Source organism: Polyodon spathula, chromosome 23 (genome assembly GCF_017654505.1).
Source record: "Polyodon spathula isolate WHYD16114869_AA chromosome 23, ASM1765450v1, whole genome shotgun sequence".
NCBI lineage: Eukaryota > Metazoa > Chordata > Actinopteri > Acipenseriformes > Polyodontidae > Polyodon > Polyodon spathula.
The window spans coordinates 10,224,866-10,246,226 of NC_054556.1; the positions used below are offsets into that span (position 1 = coordinate 10,224,866).

Consider the following 21,361-nt stretch of genomic DNA (forward strand, 5'->3'; position numbering starts at 1 on the left):
TGATGTACCAAAATCATATTTCCAGGCAAAAGTAAAAGTTCCCCCAAAAAACACAGACATTGAGCAGAGTCACTTATGAAATATATAAAGCACATGAGACAGCACTTAATAATGAAAAAGACCCATATATAGTGTATACACTTTTCTGCATCACCAAGTTCAAACGCTCCCAACTTCTAACAACAGCTTTGGAATCCATACAATTAAGCGAGGATAGACCAAACCCAAAAAGAAAGGGAGTTTATTCTGAGTTCTTTGAGACTGATCTTCATCAAAAAGCAGACCTAGTTGACAGCACATCATGTTTACACTCCCAAAGCTAGATGTAGCTGTCTTTCTCCTCCCACTGAAATCCTACTATAACTTCAGCCACTAAGTTATCAATGTCATCTATAAGATTTAATTTAGGAGGTAAAACTTTTCAAATGGTGTTTTGATATACTGATATTATTTAACAGGTTACATCAACACAACTTCTCTTTATTATCAGGTCACAAATTGATGCACTGAAAACTACTTTTAAAGTAAGAATGCACCATACTATTGTACAGTGTGCACATAATCTGTGTTAGATGTAGCTGCTGACTAAAGTCACAAATGTAGTTTAACTTCAATGAGTGAACACACTGCCAGCTGATTAGTAGAACCAGTTGAAATCATGCATGCAGAATGTCAAAATGAGTCACCCGTATGAACTCCAATATGTAGGAGTGTGAAGGTTAACAGGGAAATTAGAAATCGGTACAAATCACTGCCAGTGACATTATCAAAGCTGTTATGGTCATGAAAACTGCAAAGCCTGAGACCTTACTGTAAAGTTCATAATAATCTGAGGTCACTCCAACCCAAGCAGGATTCCTTCAAATATCATATTTATAGAAGAAAACAGCTTGTCTGAATGCAAAAGTGTACACTAATGCATTGTTTAAACATGAGACTAACTGCAAAAATTACACAAAAATGTGACTGTGCAATCTCACACAACGAAAAAGTAAAACCAAGCATTGATTGAATGGTGCTCCACCTTTAACATTACCTAATACACTCAAATTGTGTTTGTGTATAATGAAAACAAACCTACAAAATGTATTTAGTTGTCTTCGTGTTTAGTTTATGTAGAGATTGACTAAGCTAAACTGAATTATGGAAGGCACAGCTACCAGTATTGTGCTCAGGTGGGTACCAACATCAGCCTATAATGGTCATTCACTGGGACATGATCTAGTAAGACAATACTTACTGTGGCACAGGCTAATAAAATTAACTTTACAGGATCTCAGAAGCTGGGCACTCAGACTGATTGTTTTGTGAGTGCAGTCCTGCTCATTCCATCAAGGCAGACAAATAAAGACGGATGAGACAGACTGAGGGCAGCCAGGCAGAAAAGCACAGAGAGATAGAGAGATAATGATGCTGAGCAACCGACAGAAGCAGGCAGGGGACTTACACCCAACTATCTTCATCTCTGCGTCAGGGAGACAGAGAGGATGGAGGAGGGGCAACAAATGCACCAGAAGAGTTGGGAGAAAGAAACAGAAAGATCACTCACTGTTTAGAGTTCAGCTCTTTACCCCTTGCATATCTGTGAGCTGACCAAGTAACTTCTGAAACACCCCGGAGCCACACTGCTGAATTTACAGGTGCAACAGCAGCAGCAGCAGCACAGCTCTAGAGGTATACAAATCTTTTTAATTGCTACACCATATGCATTTATACACACAGTAGCTCCTAAAATAACTATATTGTCCCCGATACATTGATTTGAGAGGACTTAGCGGTATGTTGATGATACATATATGGTAACCAATACAAGATTAAAAACTGTGGTATAAATGTGGTATAGAAATCCTAAAACAATGGGTCATTACACAGATATAAGGCATACACATATATCCCTACAGATTTAACTGAAGTATAAAAACTGCCCTTTGAGTTTCCACTGTGGAGGTTTTGTAAACATTTAACAAACAACCGATGATGGCTATCCAACCTTTTTCCTTTCAATGTCTATGTCAAAATACTACTTCATGTAAACTGTCAAACAGGACGTCACCCGAGCTCAAAGTGCTTGACAGGCCCGCTATGCTTGGTGGTTAGAGTCACTGTGTTAAGAGCAAGCACAAATCATGTGAGTTGAAAGCATATCACCTATCTAAAGGGCAACCAAATCTGTAAACCACACTCTGAGATAATAACTTGCATGGATAACTTTAAAACACATTAAATAATGTCGTTGTGCACAAGATACCCAATTTAAACTGAGAATGGAGCAGGGAATGACAAATTTTGGTGTGTAACATATCGTTTTTGCCTGATGTGCTGGAGTACTATTCACCTGTATGGCTGGACTTATTCTTTTTCATTTTTTCATCTTTGTTATGTTTTCAGGGTGCCACCGATCTCTATTTAGATAAAAAGTTCAGCTTTAATACTGTGCATTGATCATATTTTTAAGATGTGTAACCACTGTATTTGGTAGTAAGTTACAGATAACCAGCACAATGAAGCTTGCCAGTCAAACAAGTACAACATTCTAGAGGCCTAATAGAGCACATGTTTCAACCTCTGCTGAGCAATGACAGAGCGAAATATTAAAAGATAAAATGTGAATTGGGCTATGTGCACCAAGTGTTAGTTCAATTACATTGTATTTAGTAATGTACAAAACACAAGCAACTACAGTACACAGACATAACAGGTGCACAGAAAGCCAGCTTTATCCACACATGCTGTCAAACCCACATGGAGCTCCAGAGCTGGGGTCAGTCTTACCAGGCATGATGACATCAGGGAAGCCCAGTTTGCGGGTGACAGCCACGCCTCTGTTGAAGATCATTGGGTTCTCTCTGCGGATCAGCTCCATCTCTCCCCGCAGCAGCTGCAGGGAAATGATCAGACCTGGGAAACAAGACAGAAACACTTAGCACTGTATAACAGGAACATATTGGGAGTTACACCATGAAAAACATTACAAAAACATAGACCCAATAACTGTTAGAGATTCGTGAAAAGTCCAGTCATCCCACGCATAGAACACACATACCTCACCATAGCAATTCCCCACAACACCTCAGTATATAGGACAAAGGTGTCTACCTGTAGGGTGTGCTGTATTGAGAAGAGAAGAACAGTGTCTGACACTTTTGCTTCCCTATCCTGAGGGAGCTCCAGAGCCAATGAGACGCTCCCTCTGGAAGCCCGAGCACATTGGCAATTTTGCAGAGCCAGAACTGCATGACTCACCCTGCAGACCAATCGGCCTTGCTTTTACCAGGTCAGCTAGTCAGGGACCCCTCAGTCTTTGTTTTTCTGGTTTACAATAAGTTAATATGTGATGTGTTATTCTAAGAGATATCATTTTGCACTGTTTGAGCAGCCAAAACACAAACTACACACCCTAACACACTGTATTTAATGTATACCTTACACATACAAGCTGGTGGATGGAGGCTTGCTTCACAGGACTTGGGAGGCTTTTTCTGTCTTTTTGGAAGCTTTTTGGAATATAAATGATGTTTGATACTTCTGGTGAACACAAACACAGCTTTGCAATACATTTCAATACATTTTCTCAACTTTTTTGAGCTTACTAAACTTTTGGGCCCTAAACTAAAGAAATTCTAAACCCTGGTAAGAGTTACTTTTATCTTTCAGTGCAAATTGAATAAATAATGTATATAAAACTGATCTGAACAGTTATGAAATATTAAAGTAGATCGTACAGTACTCTTATGGGAAGAGACTATTACACAGTCATGCTTTATTCAACAGTAAGGATTTTAAAGATACAGAAAGAGCAGCCAGGAGCACGTGTGGTCCCATTGACACAAGGTGGTGCTAAAGCTTTGATGTATCAATCTTGAAATTCTTGGTGATGTACTTACAAACCTTGATTCATTGCATTGCACATTAAATGAGCTGCTAGATGACAACGATACACCCCTGTTTAGCTTTATTTTTAACTGCATGATTAACAAACTATTGTTTTAAAATTTATTTCAAATATACCACATGCATGCACATACTGTATTACCCATGTCAAAGGTATTTGTACACCTGAAAATAGCATCACTATGAGCCACACTGTTTCAGCATATTTTAGGTGCTGTTGTTCCCAATAGTCAACCTGTTCACTCTGACATATATTTTGATACCCAAAACCGTACATGTATTTATGTATTTTAAAATTAATGTGAATATATCTATGCAATATGTACTTTAACTAAATATTGAATACATGTATTATTATTATTATTATTATTATTATTATTATTATTATTATTATTATTTATAACGCAACTATCTGAATACAGAAACTGGGGAAGTAAGCCTTAATGGTGAATTTGACAGCAAAAAAAAAAGTACTGACAGTCCTACAAACTGCCTGAAAACACAATAGCTGTGTGCTGCTCTTTACCTGTTAGACTGCAGCTATATCAACATGGGGACATATTTTCATTCCAGCAGTTTTCACAGGGGAAACGATGAACAGATAAATAGGGATATTGAATTTCTAATGAGTTATGCCACCCGCTGAGGTGCTGGAAATGTGTCTTGTGGCAGTTTAACAGACAGCGAAGTGAGATAACTGAACTCTATATTGTTGTGCTGGGAAATCGGCTTCTCTCTCTCTCTCTCTCTCTCTCTCTCTCTCTCTCTCTCTCTCTCTCTCTCTCTCTCTCTCTCTCTCTCTCTCTCTCTCACAGGTGAAGCATGAGGCTGACTGCATGCTCTTACAGCCAGCAACCTGCAGTGTGCCTCATCCACCTTCACTGAGGGGAACCGATAATTAAACAAAGCAATCGGATCCAAACCCCGCTGCTTTCACAAACCCCTGGAAACCATTTCACCATTTGCTGTTACCTGAATTTGTCAACACAATTGCAATGAACTGAGGCATTGCTCCCAAACTCATTACATGGTACATGGAAACACAACTGGACAATTTGGTTCATTTTGTCACTGGTGTATGTGTTTAGTTGACTTATAGACAATTCTATAGACAATATTCATAGAAAAATAAGTTACTTCATTTGAGACAGAGTCTTGTCTGTTTAATACAGACATGAAACTAGGATTTTAACACAATTCCCTAATAAACTTTAGGCTGTAGAAGTAAATACAACTTTTCTTTCGTATGTATTGGAAGACACCAGACAGACGGTTGTTTGGCTCAATGCTATATAAAGAGTCAGTTTACTGTAAAATGAAACTTAGTAGCTCAGAATTCACAACCACAGGGAAGAGCTAAAGGAAAGTGATGGATAACACTGATGAATAATTCTGTTTGGAAAAGGGATGCAGTGAGACACAATGATATGGAGGCCCAATCAATTATTCAACACTGTTTTCCACAACCATTACTTTTAAGGCTGAACCATTAACAAATGGTATCAGTAACTAGTGAAAAAGAGTGAAACACCAACATCTATCGGTGGATTGAAGTTAGCTGGCTTTGAAAAACTACAGTGAATCAGCAAGTCAAAACTTTGAAAGCTGGTACAAAAGAAGACATTTGTAAAGTTGTCCATAACTGATCCTTTACATGTAGTATATGTTGGTTTGAGAGTGCCTTGGGGTTTTCTTGGTCATTTTACATTAAATGGTATGTTGAGTTTCTTAGCTTCATCATTATCTGACATTTACTCAACATTAGGAAGCTTTAAAATCTGTTTTTTTAGTACAATATTGGCAGCAGTTATTCAGGGTCAAAATGCCTAGCAACCGTTTTCAGTGGTATATTATTATTTGTTCTGTTTGGCTTGCAATCTCTGGTACATTTTCCATTTGGATCACTTTAAGACCAGCTTTTTCCACTTGCTCCAGCAAGACCAGATATCCCTTACTATTATTTATGTAAAAACCCTCCAGTAGTATGTTGTTATCCTCATAGAAAATATTTGTGTTTACAGATACAAACACACAGATACAAAAAATAAATAAATCTCCCGTAAAACAGCGCAAGATTGAAGGTTACCGTAGTTGGTGCTGGGTGCTGTGTACTTGGTGCTGGACTTGCGGATTATATTTTCGTGGATTTGGCACCATTCATTTTCATTGTTACAGCTGGAAAGAGAAACAAAAAGGATATGAGTCACAGTATTAACACAGTTGTATTAAGATTGACAACCAATCCTGCAAGTGGATCTACTTCAGCCTGGTTTAACCCAGGAAAGTTAAATGGTTGTTACAGTACATGCATGTTTGACTTCACTTTGCAAGTTTGTGAAGTTCAAACAGTGCCACTTTCTTATGAGTACTTATTGGTACTCTACTGGCAATACAATCTTCAACAACTGCAAAAGCTACAGGACTTTCTGTTGCCAAATGTAGCATCTGCTACAAGTGTGATATTGAATGTATTATGTACCTGGCATAAGTATTAAGGCCAAAAGCATGCATTGCCATCTGCATTTGTACTGCAATCCAATCAGTGCAGCAGTGGTGACAAACCATTGCCTTTGCTCCTCATTGAACAAAACCCACCCTTATGTTTAATGCACTTGGTCCATTGACATGCTGTAATTGACCAGCAGCTTGTACCTAACGATGCCTCTTCTGCTTAGCATTACTCATCACATTTATAAGCAAATGGAAACTACTGTTTCATATCTAAAAAATGAGCTATGTTGCCGAGGAGTGATCTGGGGTCCAGCCAAAGTAGAGCAGGTGCACTGAAACTAAATCACACTCCTGTGTATATTCCTCAGGACATTTGTTTCATTGAATTGGTCTGGATGACTTCGATAGAGTTCCCATGAAGACCTCCAAGGCTGGTTGATTACTGGGCAGCTACTCAATTGGTTCTCTTTAATATAACATATTTTCAAAATGTGCACGCTTATATTTCTTTATTATATACAGTAGACCTTGACACTGATGTGATCTAGTCCGCTGGAATTTCTTTGTCACATTAAAATTAGCTATATGGTTTGATTATTCTTATTTAGCTATATATTATAATAAAAAATGTATTTAAGATACAAATGGATTTTCACCCGAGAAGAGGTCAGAATGTTACTATGAAATGTTTATGATGTATATTGTGCTGTTTATTGTGTAACAACATCAACCTGATTTTTTGGAAGTAGAAAAAACAATCCTAAACTTTAGCAATACTGGTTGACACTCTCTTTTTTAAAACTAGAACTAACCTCTCTAGGGTCTTTACCACTTTCTGTAAAGAGGTTATTGGAATCCTTTTAGCACCATCACTCCCAAAGACAGCACAGTTAAAGCATGATATCTGTGCATGACGCTGAGGTGCTAGATGTAGTAAATTCAGGTTTTTCCCTTAGCAAGACTTCAAACTGGGACCAGCTGTCACTTATGCTTCCTAATGAGACAACCTGCACCTTCATTTATTTAGATGTGGCAGTGCATAAATCATTCAAGATCACATTTTAAAATCAAGGACTTTAGTAACTTTTGGGTCCTTAGTTTCTTAGGAGGTATGAAAATAAAATAGGACCTCTACTAGTCCTAAGTTGGAAGAAGCAACAGCTGGTAAAAAAAATCCTATAGACCTCACTTAGTGTCAAAACTTCAAAGCATGAGCTATCTGACTTCATAAACGTGATATACTATATGGGTAAAATGTAATAGTATTGGAAAGGAGTCACTAAAAGCTTGTCAGTACTCCCCCACTACCTGTCTGGTTTTTTTTTTCTTGTTTTTTTCTGTTGGCACTAGACTGTTGTTAACACCATAAAACAAACTCCCCTTTCAAAAGATGGCATCACAGCCATAGCTGCGTTTGTCAGTTTCTCTGAGTGCATCTTGCAAAAGGCTGGCCATGTTAATTATGTATATCAATGTCTCCTCTCCGCTCTTTGCAATGGCATTCACAAATGTGTCAGGTCTAGCACACAATTGCAGAACAAAAGACTTTCTGGAGACTCAAGGGATCGTGTGAGGGCCTCTTAAATGCACTGCTTAAAAAAGTTACAAGCACCTGAGTGGCACCTGTTCATGTGATATGTTGGTTAAAACTTTTCACCAAACACCTTTTTAAGATTACCCCATTAATAGGTTCCAATCTCAAATCACATTAGGTTCCAATCTCAAATCACATTCCTAAACTCAGAGAGATGGTTTGAAAGGTTATTGATAATTTGGTGACCACTTAAGATATCATCTTAAAAAGTAAGTGTGATACAGTGATAGAGACACCCCTGTAATGGCTTCACTGGTTCCAAATATCAATGCCCTTTCTTTCATTTTATTAAGACAAATTATATGAACACCAAATTCAGTCTCCTTAAGTGCATTTGGTATTTGAGTGTTTCACATTTTAATTTAATTCAACAGTGATTTTAAATACATGTTATATAAATCATAATGGATCTGTAGTACTTGCACAGATCAACTTTTTTTTTTTTTTTTAAACCGCCATCTGCTGTCATTTGCATTTCATAGTTTTATTGGCAAAAAAATAGGATCATACAGTGGCTCTCAAAAGTATTCACCCCACTTGGACTTTTCCACATTTTCTTGTGTTACAACATGGAATCAACATTGATTTAATTAGGAGTTTTTGCCACTGATCAACACAAAAAAAGTCCATAATGTCAGTGTGAAAAATAAAATCTACAAATTGTTCTAAATTATTTACAAATATAAAGCAGAAAATAATTGATTGCATAAGTATTCACCCCCTTGAGTCAATATTTGGTAGAGGCACCTTTGGCAGCAATTACAGCCATGAGTCTATTTGGATAAGTCTCTACCAGCTTTGCACATCTGGACACTGCAATTTTTGCACATTCTTCTTTGCAAAATTGCTCAAGCTCTGTAAAGTTGGATGTGGACCTTTGGTGAAGAGCAATTTTCAACTTTTTCCACATATTCTCAATTGGATTGAGGTCCAGACTTTGACTGGGCCACTCCAGGACATTGACCTTTTTGTTTTTAGGCCACTCCATTGTGGCTTTGGCTGTACGTTTGGGGTCATTGTCCTGCTGGAAGATTAATCTTCTCCCAAGTCCCAGGTCTCATGCAGACCCTTTCCAGGCCCTAAGGCAGAGAAGCATCCCCATAGCATGATGCTGCCACCACCATTCTTTGCGGTAGGGATGGTGTTCTCAGGATGAGGTGCAGTATTAGGCTTGCGCCAAACATAGAACTTAGCGTTGAGGCCAAAAAGCTTTACTTTGGTCTCATCAGACCATTCAATCTTCTTCCACTTGGTCTTAGAGTCTCTGACATGCCTTCTGGCAAACTTTAGCCAAGATCTGATGTGAGTTTATTTCAACAATGGCTTTCTTTATTCCACTCTCCCATAAAGGCCAGTTTTGTGAAGCACCCAGGCCACTGTTGCCATATGCACAGTGTCTCCCAGCTCACCCATGGAAGACTGTAACTCCTTTAAAGTTGCCATACTTTGTTTTTTTTTTTTATTCAACATAATATTGTAAATAATAAAACAAATGAAAATGGCATGGACAAAAATGATGGGACCTCTAACCTAATATTTTGCTGCACAACCTTTAGAGGCAATCACTGCAATCAAACATTTTCTGTAGCTCTCAATGAGACTTCTGCACCTGTTAACAGGTAGTTTGGCCCACTCTTCCTGAGCAAACTGCTCCAGCTGTCTCAGGTTTGATGCGTGCCTTCTCCAGACTGCACGTTTCAGCTCTTTCCATAGATGTTCGATAGGATTCAGATCAGGACTCATAGAAGGCCACTTCAGAATAGTCCAATGTTTTGTTCTTATCCATTCTTGGGTGCTTTTAGCTGTGTATTTTGGGTCATTATCCTGTTGGAGGACACATGACCTCCGACTGAGACAGAGCTTTCTGACACTGGGCAGTATGTTTCACTCCAGAATGCCTTGATAGTCTTGAGATTTCATTGTGCTCTGCATAGATTCAGGCACAGCAAAGCAGCCCCAAAACATAACTGAGCCTCCTCCATGTTTCACTGTAGGTATGGTGTTCTTTTCTTTGAAAGCTTCATTTTTTCATCTGTGAACATAGAACTGATGTGACTTGCCAACAAGATCCAGTTTTGACTCATCTGTCCAAAGGACATTCTCCCAGAAGGATTGTGGCTTGTCAATATGCATTTTAGCAAATTCCAGTCTGCCTTTTTTATGTTTTTCTTTCAAAAGTGGAGTCCTCCTGGGTCTTCTTCCATGGAGCCCACTATCACTCAAAAAGCGACGGATGGTGTGATCAGAAACTGACGTACCTTCACCTTGGAGTTCAGCTTGTATCTCTTTGGCAGTTATCCTTGGTACTTTTTCTACCATTTGCACTATCCTTCTGTTCAATCTGGGGTCGATTTTCCTCTTGCGGCTGTGCTTACAATTCCATGGACCTTAAACTTTTTAATAATATTTGCAACTGTTGTCACAGGAACATCAAGCTGCTTGGAGGTGGTCTTGTAGCCTTTACCTTTACCATGCTTATCTATTATTTTCTTTCTGATCTCCTCAGACAACTCTCTCCTTTGCTTTCTCTGGTCCATGTTCAGTGTGGTGCACACAATGATACCAAACAGCACAGTGACTACTTTTCTCCATTAAAATATGCTGAATGACTGATTTCAAGATTGGAGACATGTGTGATACTAATTAAAGAAACTAATTAGTTTGAAATATCACTATAATCCAATTATTTATTATCTTTTAATATCTTTAATTTTATCACTTTTCAGGAGGAATGAAGCATTATTTCAAAGAACTGTAAGGGTATCAACAAATTTGAGCACGTCTGTATATATATATATATATATATATATATATATATATATATATATATATATATATATATATCACTTTATTTATTTATTTATTTTTTTTAATAAAAATAAGTTAGGTGTAGTATTTTATTTTCCTCAAGAGTCCTGCATATTGGGATGCATGTTTCTTCCACTTTATTTTTCAGGAGATGTGATGATTTCTGCCATTGTCAGAAAATTAGGGAAAGCATTTACAATATATTGCATTGAGGGGTAAAGCTGTTTTAAATTTGTTACACAGACACAGTCTGTCAGAACATTGATAAAAGGATTTATATTAAGATCTGTCCATTCTGCACAAGATGAAGCTGTCCCATTCTCAAAGAAGCCAGGTCTACTCTAAGAAACAGACAGCATACATGAGAATGCAGTGTGTTCTAGTCTTTAGAGACTACTGTGCTGTATGTGTAAAGAAGATCAAAATTTCACGTACTGTGCAAATGCTTTGTTTGAGCAGTATCAGGTTTACAGCTGCCTATTTATTCCACACACAGTACATTATAACTACTAAACAGCTCACAGTGTTACAAGCAGTCAAACTGTCTGCAAATGATGGGAATTAATTGGCGTAAGTGCTAAGCTACTAAAGCAGGAACTTGAAGAAAGTTGAATAGGTGCTGTTACCAGAAAAGTGCTATATAAAAAAAAAAGCTAACAAACTGTGTTCACACAAGGGAGTCATAAATCATGTCTTCTTACAACGATACCCTTTTTATTGACCTTTCTGTTTGTGTAAGTAGCCTAGTGCATCAGCTAGTAGTCGTAAAGAGCCAAAGAGTGTTCCTCTCATCAATACTTTCCATGTTTCAACATTTCCCCAAAGTACCCGTCCCTTCCTCAATTATTACGCCGCCATTTCTCATGAAGGATCACAGAATCTACCTCCTGTCCATAACATCTCTTCTCAGCTGCAAAACCAATATGGATTTGTATCAGGAAAAATCGAATTGTAAATTAACTGTAATCTTCTCTTTAATAGTATGATGTCATGCGTCTTCCTCTCAGGACAAACAAAGTGCTTTACCATACCAATTACAGACATCAACAGGGGTGTGCCATTGTCATTGATTTTCTGACCATTTTCAAACCACTCTGCTTAAGAAACTTATCTTTTAGAAAAAGACCCTGTGGTTGAAGCATGACATTTTTCCTCAAATAGTAAGTGGTAAATAATGCTCAAGTGTAAGTAGAAACAACACTAGTGATCTATGTAACAGTTTGAAAATGTAGATGATATGAAGTATCCCTGCAACAGTAACAGCCTTCGTCAACACCTCCTGCTGTTTTAAACTGTTTGGTATTTCAATTCCTATAGTTGATCTATAATTGAAAAAAAAGAAAGAAAACCACGTATTCATTCTCCTGCTAGAGACACCAAATTAATTGTATTTCTTTGAAAATCAAACTGAAATGCTGGTTGCAATTGTAAATGACATCTGTGTTGCAAAGAGTTGAGAGAACAAATACATCCCTCTGGGAAAATGAAAATAGAAAAGCAGACAACAACATCCAAACATGTTAATGACTTTGTTTTCAGGTTCATCCCATTTGATTGATTCTTCTCTGAGGGAAAGATGTAGACTGTAATAAAGACTTGAATGTCAGATTACTTTTAACCATTTACAAGCTTAAAACACACACACACACACACACACACACACACACACACACACACACACACACACAAACATTGTTTTAGGTTTCTAAGAACTAAATATAAAAACGTTCTGAATGCTGTAGGTATTATAATACTATGTCCATTTCTGGTCTATATTCATAAGGTTAATTGAAAGGTCCTTGGACACACCTAGGAGCTTTTTGTATTTCCTTTAGAAAGGCAGAAATTGACAATATAGATCCATGGGTGCAATATGTATGTTATATCCACAAAGTCATTGTACTGTACAAAGAGTACAGAGCCCCGAGTCCCCTAACACCTTGGTAGTTGAGCTCAGGTCTAGAGAGACCTACACCACTTCATACACTGCAGTGCCTCTTTTTCCTTAAGAGGATATCCATCCAAGAATCGAACAATCAAATGATTTGAACAACCTATACCCCGCTGGGATTAGTCACAGCTGGGTTTTTTAACAGCCTTTACAGCACTAGCGAATTACCCTGAATTGCATCAGCCACCTAGCCATGGTTATCTGGTGATTACCCCCAATTAAGGGTGGTTAATGCAATCCATTTGGATTTCCTGCTAAAATGCTCCCCTTGAGCTTTTGAAAACCAACAGCTGCTGGCACTAAAATGTTTAGATATTATTCAGCCTGTAACTTTGGTAGTAAAAGGCCTGTGTTAGAGGGCTTCACTCACGTGTAAACTTTAAGCACAAAATCTTTCTCCTCTTTGAGTTCGGAGATGGACTGCAGTATGTCGCTCATGCTCAGCACTGCACAGCCATAGGGGCGGCGGTATTGCACATGGGCTGGACCTTTCTTAGAATCATTCAACAACATCCGCCCTGGAGACAGAGAAGCACAGAAACACAGATTCATTTCACCCACAAGGGGGTTCATACAGCTGTATCACACTGATCACACATAACATACAAAGTAATAACAGTCAATTCTCGTTAATTCAGATTTCAAGGGACCAACAAAACATTTTGTCTTATCAATAATTCTTACTAATCAGAAGTCTAAAAATGCATGCTGTAAGTTTTTATTGAAGTTACGGTAACACTAAAATCAAATTTCAATTACAGAACAATGAACAGCATTATACATTGAAAAAGTACTGTGTATTGTATTGGCAATGCAGTTGTAAGTGAACTTTTAAAAAGTATACATTGCAAATTAACTACACTTGATAATATGCATGTCCCATTTTGATCACTGGCATTTTTAAACCACTAAAGCAAGGCGTCCTCAACATATGAAACGCTGACGACTTGTATTCGGAAACGCTGACGACTTGCATCCACGGTTTGCTGTTCATAGGCCAGCATTATAGTACCCGCTTAATGGAAATGCCGTTGATGAGTGAGCACTATGGCAACTTGAAATGCATCATAGGATCAGTAGTCTCAAAACAGCACCAAAATACAGAAGAGAGACACTAATCTGGATGCAAGTTAATACATTTCCAAATAGCCTTTACATCCCTGTGAGGGCTCCACAATTATTTGCACTAACAAGAAATTTGTGTTAAGCAAATTTACAATAAGCGACTGCTAAATCTGGCTGGGAACATGTAGAACATTGAGTTTGTTTTAACGAGAATTGACTGTATAACAATAAACAATTATACTACAAGTATTAATAATAGTGTCTGAATTCCCACTTAATGATAAGACATGATTGAAGAGTGTAAGATTTACATTTATTTGTATACATGCTGATAAGACTTCCACAACGCTTGCAACACTTATGCTTTGTGTCATCCCTGGGATTCATTTTTAATTATGGCGCTGCTAGCCTTATAGAGCCTTTTAAAAACATGTAGTCATCACAGTTGCAGAAATGCACTGCTTATTCAAGAGAAAAAGACAGCTGCTGGTTAGCAATCCACACTTTTTTTAAAATACTGAAAAGTACCTTATCATTGGATTTAAGACAATACATTTACAGTTCAAAGTCAAATAAAGTCAGCCTGTAAAACCTCACAAATGAATTGCAAAATGAGCTACACCTGCAGGCCCTTAGCTTGAAAATGTTTGAAGCAGCACTTGAAACTGAATTTTCTGTCATTCAACACGGTTCACCGTTCATCCCCTTACATTTCAAATGCTTTTCACACTTTTCATATTCTGGGACAACAGAGCATGATTTCATTTTACATTTCTACACAATCTGTGTTCTTTGAGCTTCCGGTGGTAGTGAGCTAAATTCACTCTAGAGTTTAAAATAATCAGCATTACGGTTTGATGAGGCATCAGCACCATGATGCTAGTCTGAGTGTGTACACATTTTTTTGTTTTTTTTTTTTCCCAAGAGAGGTTTTCAATTTTTGACCATGACTCAAAAATACACATTCTTTTCATATACTATATGATAAATAATTTAGTGTACATAATTCATATACATAAAATATTACTTACAATTAACTTTTGAACAACATATGCCAAACTGTATTGGATTCCAGTTTTAATTTTGTGGAAGAGTAGATCTGCGGTCAGGCTGGCTAGCACCGAGAATAGCATACGCAGGAAACTGGGGATGCAATTAAATGCTTGTATGCCCATTTTTATCAACAAAACTAAAACAATCAAACAAAATAAAAAAATAAAAAATAATAGTCCACCCAAGCTTTGCTAACATGGTGAACATAAAAGAGCACAAAAACCACTAAATAAAACCAAATACAATACTAAAACTATCACGGTCTCTCTTTATCACGGTTGTTGTTTGCCTTGTTTTTTGTGTTAGCAGTAATCTAACTTATATCCATAAAATAAAATTTCTTCTTACTTTTTTGTTTTCCAGTCTTGGTTTTGTATTTCACCAAGCTGACATATTAGCTCAACGTTTTGCAAACTAAAATTGTGCTTAGACCTGCTTCAACAGGTCTATTTAAAGAACAAAAAAACCTATTCCATTTTGTTTCTTATTCCTACCAGCAGAAACGGAAGGCGAAAAAAAAAACAATACATGGCACTCGCAACTTATCACAATGAATACAAACGAAGCACGGAATGTCACAGTGCTTCAGAAGAGCTGCTTTTCTAAAGCCCTTTGATTACACAATAATTCTATATGCAGGTTCATCGATTACCAAAACCATCAAATCAGGACATTGTGAACGAACAGTTCTATTAAGGCTCTGTTATAAAAGTCTGCTTGTTACGGCTTTTATGTGGTTGAGAGAACATAAAATGTGATTCACACAAATCTGTTTCATAATGTCAGAAAACAAATGACTTTCCTCTGACAGTCTATTAACATCTAGTTTAATACTATGACTATGATAACTACAACTGCTACTACTACCGATAATAATAATGATAATGAATGTATAACCACTTTCACTTTGATAATTCAAACAGACTTCACGTAACATTCATACGGCAAGTGTATACACAACTGTTAAGTCATACTAGTAGTATTTAATGGGGTATTTAATGGGGTCTTAATCTATATGTTTTGGTAAGGATTAATCACTTTAGTAGAAAACCGCCTGTAAGCACAGGATGAGAAGTTTTGCCGTTTTCGGGCCCTAGTCGGGAATGAATCAAATCAAACTGATTACGCAACAGGTGAGCTGTTTGCATGGTGGGAACATGTGGTAAGAATACCAGATAGTGCTGGAGAGAACTAGAACTGAAACAACTTACCAGTTCTGATGACGTGAGAAACTATGTACAGGTCCCTTTTCATGTCTCTGTTGCTCAGATCCTGGAAGGCAAACACGGAGAGTAAATGTGTTGCGCTGGGTCATGATAATAACTACAGTAATAATAATATTAGCTTGCAGAAGTTACCGTGAAGAGGGCACATAGGCGATCTATCTTGTCAGGGTTTTTAGGTCCTCCATTCTTGTTCAGTTTCACCACGAACCTCTCGCTGCAGGACAAACAAGAAGCCTGTTGAATTTATACACTGATGAAACCTGTCTATTCCGGCATCACTTGGGACTGGAAAATTGTGCCGGATTATACAGTGTGCTGGTTTATAGAGGTAGTGCAAAATATAATACTGTACCTAAAAACACAAAGTAAGCATTTATTTTAACACTTTGAAAAACTTTTTTACAGTGCATACTGTAGAAGTACTGTCCAGGTATACTATGCAATTCACGGATTGTATTAATTCAAATTTGACATTCTCCACAATGTAAACAAGGATTGTACTATACCGTCCCCGAGGGACATGTGTGTATTTACGCATCATAGTTAGGCACACAAGGCATTGGTTTTAGGCAGACAAGACTTAGAAATCATGACAGATTGCAGATTAGACAGGTTCTGGATTGTAGAGGGGAATCACAGCATTAGTTTAAATAGGGATTTGGTTGGGACCCAAAAATTAAACCGAATTAAAGAGAATGCTGGTTTGTAGGGGGGGTGGAATTAGACAGATTTTACTGTAAACTAAATAATACATTGCTAGGGGTACAAAAATACAGTACAATATTTATGGTCTTTCAAACACATCCAATAATAATAATAATAATAACAGCAAAAAAAAAGTTATCCATCAAAAGTCCTTTTTGGAGGTGTGGACAATTCAGCTTTCCCTTTAAGAGAATCACTCAACCTTTAAAAACACCCACTTTGTTTTTGTTTGTTTTTTTCTTCTGACAAAAGTTGCATCTTGTAGTTGTAGGTGACATGCTCAAATCACAGTTTTCACTGTGTTTCCTTGAATTGTAAACATGGTCATGGGGAAACAAAATCAACCTCCAAAAAGGGAAAAACTGGCCAGCAGAGAATAAAGAGTACAATTCATATGCCCGCTGTTCGAAAGCCTTGTACCAGTGTCCGGAGCAGCTGCTCTGCCAAGCTGTGCTGAAGGCAGTGGTGGCACAGTGCCTCCTTTCACATTCTGTGCACAGACAATTTGGGACCTAGCAGGGGGTGTGAGCACAGGCCCGGTAATTAGAAACCACACTGATTAAATACGGGAGCTGGACTCTGTTTGCATTTAGGATGGCACAAAATAAGTCACCTGTGAATGAAATCAGGACATGGGGTGAGTTTCTCACACTCAGCAGTCCAAAGCAATCGATTACAGAACACACTAGAACAGGACCATCAACGGCAACGTTAATCAGTGTTTACACTGTGCAGGCAAGAGCAACACCGTGTAGGGAAACTATCTTATCATTTTAGAGCCATAGAAACTGTGCTGCTTCAGTGCCCTCTGAGATTCAGTTAACAGTGTTCAATTACTTAACAGCTAACCACATCCAATGACAGACAGTCAAATACTGTCCACAGTATGAAGCTCTCACAGTTTGTTTCTGGAATTGCCTCTTGCCAAAAACTCACCAAATCAGCACTGGTTAGCTTGTCTGGCTTTCCACAGAGATGACACTAACTGCTTTCATACTGAAAGCATTCCTACTTCTGAATTTCTTTCTCAGTGCTCAATTAAATCCAACCTTAAATATCCAAATTATTAAAAATGACTATTGAATTGGACAGGAGTTGAGCCCAAGTAAAATCTTTGTTTTTAAAAAAGCAATCAAATACAGAATTCAGTTCTGCCCTGACACTGTTGGCTGTGCTAATTAAATAGGCATTTCAGTGCACAGTATTTATTAAAAAGGCATTTTAAAACAAATACTTCATTTAAAAAAAAATGAATTTAAACGACAATTTGAATGGATCTGAATAGAACTCTATTGTAGCCGTTCTGCCCCTAGGAAAGGGACAGTGTTCAAGATCACGGTTGTTTCTCCTTGTTTGGATATTTCAACCCTTCAGCTGGTCTTCATTACTCAGATTATATATTAAGACGTATCCTTCCTGTCATCGCTCAGATCTCGTTAACTTGTAGAATTTGTCAGCAGGGAAATCAAATAAACAGTTTTCAGTTTTTTTTTGTTTTTTTTGTTTAGTTTTTTAATTATCCCTCCTCTGTTTCTGAGGGATAACACAGTAACATTTCAAAGAGCTAGAGGAAGGTTAATGTCTGCGCAGACTCTCAGATCAGAACCGGGTTGTGCAGTATTGACTTCGCCTCTCAGTAATCCATGTTAATAGAATTGGCACTGCACAAAGAAAAGGGAGGCAGGCAGCGATTAGCAGAACAAAGATTGAAACTGAATAGCAGAGGCTTCCACATGAAACAGGTGCTGTTGTCTCTTAGTCTAACTTTCCCACTGAACGAGAATCCACAGACGCAAAGATGATTTGTTTAAACCTTTTTTCACAGGGGATCGACAAAAGTAGACCTCTGTAGCACACATTGTGGAAGCGTAGCTTGAAGCATTTGGGGACAACAGACTGATGGTTAGGGGGAGTGTGTCCAGAGGAATGTAAACACTGGCATTGATAAAACACAGACAATCTGTGTAGCTTATTTACATTATTATGACAGGTGTTTTTTTGGTCCAACCATCAAACCGTTTCCTTTTAGTTCTATTGAGGAATATATTTCTGAGTGCCTGAACAGCATACCTCCTGATTGCTTATTCCATATCATCTATCTAACAGTGGCCAGATAGAACTGCCAGGGCTTGCAGGGGTGCATCCATTCTATGTCAGACAGTAGACATCTAAAAACATATCACCAACCTGGCTGTAGATCTGTGTAGATATCAACAGGAATTATCATCTCTCTGTCTCTCTGTCAAACACTTGTCGTTCATGCTTCCAGCAGGACAATCCGTTACCTGTCTGAGAATGTACAGGATGTGCTGATGTGGTGGCCCCCCTGCTGCTAGAGTACCACCTTAAAGGTAATGTGCCTGGACATGGTGCACTCAGACTCCGCTAGTAACAGCTATGTTCCAGCAAGTGGAAAGGTGACAGCATTGTAAAAAGTAGGTCACAATGACTACAGTATGTCTATGCATTCGTTTTTATTAAATGGCGAAAGCAGCTCCCATTGATATAGCTTTCAATCTAAGTTGGTCACAGTACTGTGCCTTAAAACCTTCTAAGAAATAGAAATGCAACAATATAATTATGGACATTTGTCATGGTAAAAGAGATATGAAATGTCTGGCCTGTACCAAGTTCTACTACAATTGGATGAATGACTTTCAAAAATATTTACAGTACACAGACATACATTAGCATATATGTGTGTGCCTTGCAGTATAAACACACTAGTCCCATCAGTATTTTACCTCTGCGGGGATAATAAGATCCAAAACAGAGATAATTACTAGTGATAGTAGTAGCCCATATGCAAATGTTAACATCAAAATGCCTCTCATCATATCCCAGAACCCCCTGCAAGGCAGCCTTGTGGCCAGAGTGGTGTGTCTACACAGCAGCAGAATGAACAATTGGGTGGTTACATGTTTGCATCCTTCAGCCTAAATTACTGTAATGTGCAGTTTTCTGGTCTGCCTTCATAAATCATTACAAAAATATTACAGCTGGTACACAAAAGAACTTCAATTAGATCGTGTCTCACCTCATAAATATGGATATAAACACACACCAAAGTGTTTTTATATATATATATATAAAAAAATAAGATGTCCACACATCACAGCTATATTATATTAGACACTAGCAAAGACTAAAGGAAGAGGGGGGGAAATCAGATGGCTTAGAATAAAATTGTTCCACACTGTCTAGTGCAACACATGACAAAATCTCATCTTTATAAAGATTTGTGTCTACATGATCCCAGCATGTCAGAGTTGGGCCCTGGGAGCTCTCTCCACACTGTAGCTTGTACTGCACCTGTCAAAGCTGCCAATCTGGAAAACAGCAGGACCAGGACATGAAATTACAGCTGACGGGCGCAATTCTTATACACCAGTGCTGGTGCTTTTTTTCAAGCTGGAATTGTCTTGGTTGCTCTTCCCAGATTATTTTGCAGTAACTATTTAAAAGGTTCCTTGTTCAGTCCCTCAAACTTCTAATTGCTTTATTTTTTAACCAATTCATTCACATGAAGATGGCTTGACAAGACTGCTCTTTAAGACAGAAACAGTCTGTTCACATTTATTTTTGCAAATATTACCACTGGGCGGGAGTTGGTGGAGGTGGTGGTGGAGGGTAGTTTCTGTATAGAGTTTGTCCATTAACTAACTAGCAGTTGCAAAGAGGCACAGAAAAGTTTGCCCACCCCTAGTGGTCACCTTTAAAGGCTCCTCACCTCACAAATTCAGATTTTGGGAGTTTTTTCAGAAGCACCCCACTCCACCCACCCCCCCACCCCCCCCCTCAGGTTAAAAACAACAACTTTAGTCAGTAAGCATGATAAATAAGCTTTACAAAATACACATAATTGGGTAATGAAAAATGTAATATTCAGATAATGTGAACGCTATAAAGCTAATAAATTAATTGTAATATTCCCATCTGCTATTTGTTATGCTTTTTCTTCTTTAAAGAAACCCTTGAACTAGAACCTAACAACATGCAGTCACACTGAGGGTATTCCAGGCAAAACCAAAAGCTAAACAGTTTACACTCCCGGCATGGTGTTAAAGAGTTGCATCATTCTCTTGAGGAACATGCTTCTGTTTAAACCTTAGCCTTTGCCTCCTACTTCCAATTAAACTGCAATCTGGATCTGGATTATCTGGCATTGATAAAATAAAGTTGATTTCTTTAGCGGTTCCCAAGCAGAATTCCTTTTTTGTTTTTGCCAGTGGTCGTGAAAATATCCCTGTTATCCAGTAATCCTGCAAAGAATTCGAGTGTGGCACAGAGGAGTCAATCTGAGAAAATCTGCATAACGGCCAGACTGATTAGATAAAGTGAACCAGACTGTCAAACCAAGATTATTTAGCTTTTTTCCATTAATCCCTTTCTCATCTGGAGTGAGGATTCTGGTGTTTCAGACAGTGCAAATGACCTGATATTGACGGCTTGTGTGTTGGTGCTGGCTTTACTAAATAACTGACCATTACTGACCTACTAACTCACCCTTGGTCCAAGATAGGAGCAGTTGCAGGTGTTTTTGACTACCAAAAACTTGGAGATGGTAAAGAACTACAAAACAAAACAGCTTCTGTAAAGTTAGTTCCAGCTCTCCCA

At 38.0% G+C, this 21,361-nt stretch overlaps 1 protein-coding gene across 7 annotated transcripts in view; it reads right to left on the reverse strand.

Annotated features, from left to right (window-relative positions):
* The window catches only part of LOC121298236 (dedicator of cytokinesis protein 3-like), a 189,508-nt gene that overhangs the window by 34,296 nt on the left and 133,851 nt on the right, over nucleotides 1-21,361 (reverse strand). For all 7 annotated transcript variants that reach the window (XM_041225226.1, XM_041225231.1, XM_041225230.1 and 4 more), the window contains 5 exons: nucleotides 16,172-16,253; nucleotides 16,025-16,085; nucleotides 13,066-13,213; nucleotides 5,978-6,066; nucleotides 2,773-2,898 (listed from right to left, as the gene is read on the reverse strand). In XM_041225226.1, coding sequence (XP_041081160.1) covers nucleotides 2,773-2,898; nucleotides 5,978-6,066; nucleotides 13,066-13,213; nucleotides 16,025-16,085; nucleotides 16,172-16,253 — 506 coding nt within the window. The remainder of the gene's footprint in view (nucleotides 1-2,772; nucleotides 2,899-5,977; nucleotides 6,067-13,065; nucleotides 13,214-16,024; nucleotides 16,086-16,171; nucleotides 16,254-21,361) is intronic.